Below are 3,925 nucleotides of genomic sequence, written 5' to 3' on the forward strand. Positions count from 1 at the left end.
GTGTCTTTATGATACCAACACAAAGGAGGTATCACAGTTAGACATTGTCAAACTCCTCATATGATGACCAAACTGAGGCAAAAATATGTATTAACGACTACTAAGTACAGTACTTAAGTGGCAGTTTGAGGTTTCCTTTTCACTTGCAGGCTCATGCAGTGTGCTGCTTATTGTGATGCATAGAAATACACAGATGATATGAAACTGTATATATGTGTTTTTGCACAGACAGAAATACTAACTGTTACCGTTTGTAATTTCGATTTCCATCCTCCTCTTCCCTTTCCTCTCCTGAGCTCCTCCCATGCTGCTGCTGTGTTTCTGAGCCTGCCATTCCTCACTTGTCACCAGGTATCTTCAGTGAGCTCGATGGATTCATTGGCTCTGATCTGCTGCCTGACTTCCCAGCTGCTCCTTATCAGTAATTAGATGTAGAACTCACAACAAAGCAGGCATTTTTGTAACAAAGGTTTTATGAGTTCGGTTCAGTTTGGGGGAATGAATGAGGAATAAAGAGTCCAAGAGTCTAATTAATTTGAGCTTCAGTCATTTTTACTGACTATACATTATTATCACCAGTATGAAAACATGTGAGCGTCAGCATTTGCTCCGTCTTTGCTTTCATTCACACACTTGTAACACAGGACAAAGTACAGTAACGTGTAACATCAGCAGTATCTCTATCATAATATATATATCACAGTATTTCCAACATTATCTTTTCTATTTGTGTCAACTGGCAGTAGTTTTCTAACATTATCAGCACATGTCCTATCAGTAAAAACAATGTATTCTGTTTCAGATACAAGATGCAGCTGGTTTGTGTCTGTACAAGGGGCAGAAGCCGGTTTTCCAGACATCATTCAAGAAAGAAATGTTTTTTAAAATAATGTTAACGCAAGCCTTGTGATACTAAGATAATCCTAATACAAGGCTACTCAAGGCTGATGTATATACTGTAAAATTGCAGCTCTGATATGCTGATATGTACCTGAGACAGGCATCTGTTGTCCAATGATGAAAAAGCATTCCATATGTCAATGTCTTATAATTTATTGATATTAAAACAAGCAACAAGCAAACAGTTTAGAAAATGCATTGATGAATGTTTTCCATCATTTTTAGTATAATACTTAGCCCATAAAAGGATGCAGTGCTTAATAGAAAGTGAATTCACAATTCACAGCAATCTACTGGAATGCCCCAACTCTTTTGAATCTGCTAAAGATCTTATATTTAATTTCTTTTGTCCTGAGACAGTACACAAAAGGATTTACAAGAGGTGGGCCAAGGACGGCGCCGATCATTAAGCCATGACGTTCCTCAGTAGTTAATGCTACACCTAACCTGGTCAATACGATGAGGATAAATAAGGGAATGTAATAACACACAACCACAATCAGGTGACTCAAACAGGTGCTGCCCATTTTTCTTCTGTCATCATTTGAGGATAATTTCACAAAAAATATGATGATGACATATGACAGGCTAATAAAAGTGAAAGTGAAAAATGAAAGAAGGAATGAAATGATGGCAGCCAAATTGAAGTAGTAGCTGGGATCAAAACAGCCAGTTCTTATGATGGCAGCGTAGTCACAGAAAGTGTACTTGAGCGTGGTGTGGCAGTGAGGGAGAGGAAGCACAGTCGCAGGCATGACAGACACAAAACAACAGGCCGCAATCCACAGGACACATGTGAGGCCAAGAGTGCGCACGTTTGTCAGATAACTGTGGTACTGAAAAGGATAGCTAATCGCAACCAGTCTATCAAACGCCATAACTACTAATGCAAACATCTCCATCACTCCCCCCAAATGGAAAGCAAACATCTGAATTATGCACGGCACATAGGATACAGTCTTAACACCAGCAAGCAGAACCCCAATCATTGTTGGACTGGCACTGGAGGTGTACAGTATATCAACAAGAGCCAGGTTACAAATCAGAATATACATGGGTTTGTGTAATCTCTTGTCATAAATAATGAAGAGGATGTTTACAATATTGGCAAAAATGGCAAGAACATAGGCAATCAGCATAGCCCCACCTACTACCATAGGCCTTTTGGTTGTGTCAAAACCACCAATAATAAATGCTGTTACTTTGATTGAAGCATTCTGTAAAGGCATATTCAACAAAATGTCAAGATGGAAAAACTCAAAAAAGAAGTTGAGCAACAAAAGAAGCTCCTCTTAATGCAAAGATCATTCAGCATATTGTCGAGCTTAACTGACAGTAACAGTTACAAAAACATCTGAGCTCCGTCACACAGCGCTCACTACAGCCAACGCTGGAGTTCAGCAGACAGTGTTCAGGATATAGGGTTTTAAGACTCACCAGGACAGACACGTTTCACTGGGCGGACCCATCGTCCAATCACATTGGATAATGAGCCTGGTCACTCTGAGCATTGCAGCTCGATCTGTGATTATCATGTTCATACAGAGTAATTAAAGTTTGAATGCCAAAATCCCAAGATACTCAGACTCTGTGAGACACACTGCGAGGAATGAAATGGCAGGAGAGTTCAAGTGAGATGTCACCGCTACAACCGAGCGCTCACCCATGTGCTCCAAAAACAGAGCTGCTTACAGAGCACAGGCCTCAGGCCTAAACTCCACTCTTCCATAACGTGCATCCAGACTAAGAAGGAACACATATGGAATGATGTAGTGAACAAAAAAGTGACTTTATTGTTGCAGCTCTGATATGATATGAGACAGGCATCTGTTGTCCAATGATGATAAAGCATTTCATCAAGCATCTTATAATTTATTAAAATGAAAACAGATAACAAGGAAATAGTTTAGAAAATGCACTAATGAATGTTTTCCATCATTTTTAGTATAATACTTAGCCCATAAAAGGATGCAGTGCTTAATAGAAAGTTAATTCACAGTTCACAGCAATCTACTGGGATGCCTCAACTCTTTTGAATCTGTTAAAGATCTTATATTTAATTTCTTTTGTCCTGAGACAGTACACAAAAGGATTTACAAGAGACGGCCCGAGGATGGTGCCGATCATTAAGCCATGGCGTTCCTCGAGAGTTAATACTACACCTAACCTGGTCAACACGATGAGGAAATGTCAAGATGGAAAACTCAAGAAAGAAGTTGAGCAAAAAAAAAAAAAAGCTCCTCTTAATGCAAAGATCATTCAGCATATTGTCGAGCTTAACTGACAGTAACAGTTACAAAAACATCTGAGCTCCGTCACACAGCATTCACTACAGCCAACGCTGGAGTTCAGCAGACAGTGTTCAGGATATAGGGTTTTAAGACTCACCAGGACAGACACGTTTCACTGGGCGGACCCATCGTCCAATCACATTGGATAATGAGCCTGGTCATTCTGACCGCTGCAGCTCGATCTGTGATTATCATGTTCATATAGAGTAATTACAGTTTGAATGCCAAAATCCCAAGATACTCAGACTCTGTGAGACACACTGTGAGGAATGAAATGGCAGGAGAGTTCAAGTGAGATGTCACCGCTACAACCGAGCGCTCACCCATGTGCTCCAAAAACAGAGCTGCTTACAGAGCACAGGCCTCAGGCCTAAACTCCACTCTTCCATAATGTGCAAGTGCAATCACAACATATGTCTGGATAAATTTCCAAAAAGTGTTTGAATTACGTCAAACATGGTTGTTCCTTGCTGAAGCCTCATAAAGTCAGCCTATCTCTGGCTGAATTTATTGCAAACAAGTCACATTTAGATGTGAGTAAAAGTCTAAATAGTTGTATGTGTGTGAATTTACATTTCCATCCTCATATCTTACAATTGTCAAACTTGTTTCAGTTCTGTCATGAAGTCACTGAGAGTGCTCCGTAATGACTGCATGCTGTTTCTACAATTAGCTATGTTTTGTCAGTATTGAACTTCACCAGCATCTGACTGGATTATAAGATGTATGGCATT

General features: G+C 39.9%; 1 protein-coding gene across 1 annotated transcript; it reads right to left on the reverse strand.

The window, feature by feature from the left end:
* Positions 1-1,190: 1,190 nt before the first annotated feature.
* LOC139335941 (olfactory receptor 4D1-like) lies at positions 1,191-2,129 on the reverse strand. Its single transcript, XM_070969723.1, has 2 exons — positions 1,609-2,129; positions 1,191-1,347 (listed from the first exon to the last, which is right to left on the reverse strand). Exons 1-2 carry the CDS (start codon positions 2,127-2,129, stop codon positions 1,191-1,193), a joined length of 678 nt encoding a protein of 225 aa, XP_070825824.1.
* Positions 2,130-3,925: the final 1,796 nt, after the last annotated feature.

This window comes from Chaetodon trifascialis, chromosome 9, assembly GCF_039877785.1.
Source record: "Chaetodon trifascialis isolate fChaTrf1 chromosome 9, fChaTrf1.hap1, whole genome shotgun sequence".
Classification (NCBI taxonomy): Eukaryota; Metazoa; Chordata; class Actinopteri; order Chaetodontiformes; family Chaetodontidae; genus Chaetodon; species Chaetodon trifascialis.

Bases quoted from the DNA above. Each gene is read 5' to 3' on its own strand.
- LOC139335941 (XM_070969723.1), bottom strand. From the start codon at position 2,129: ATGCCTTTACAGAATGCTTCAATCAAAGTAACAGCATTTATTATTGGT. The intron at 1,348-1,608 runs GTACACTTTCTG...CGTATTGACCAG, and splicing joins CACTGCCACACCACGCTCAA to GTTAGGTGTAGCATTAACTA.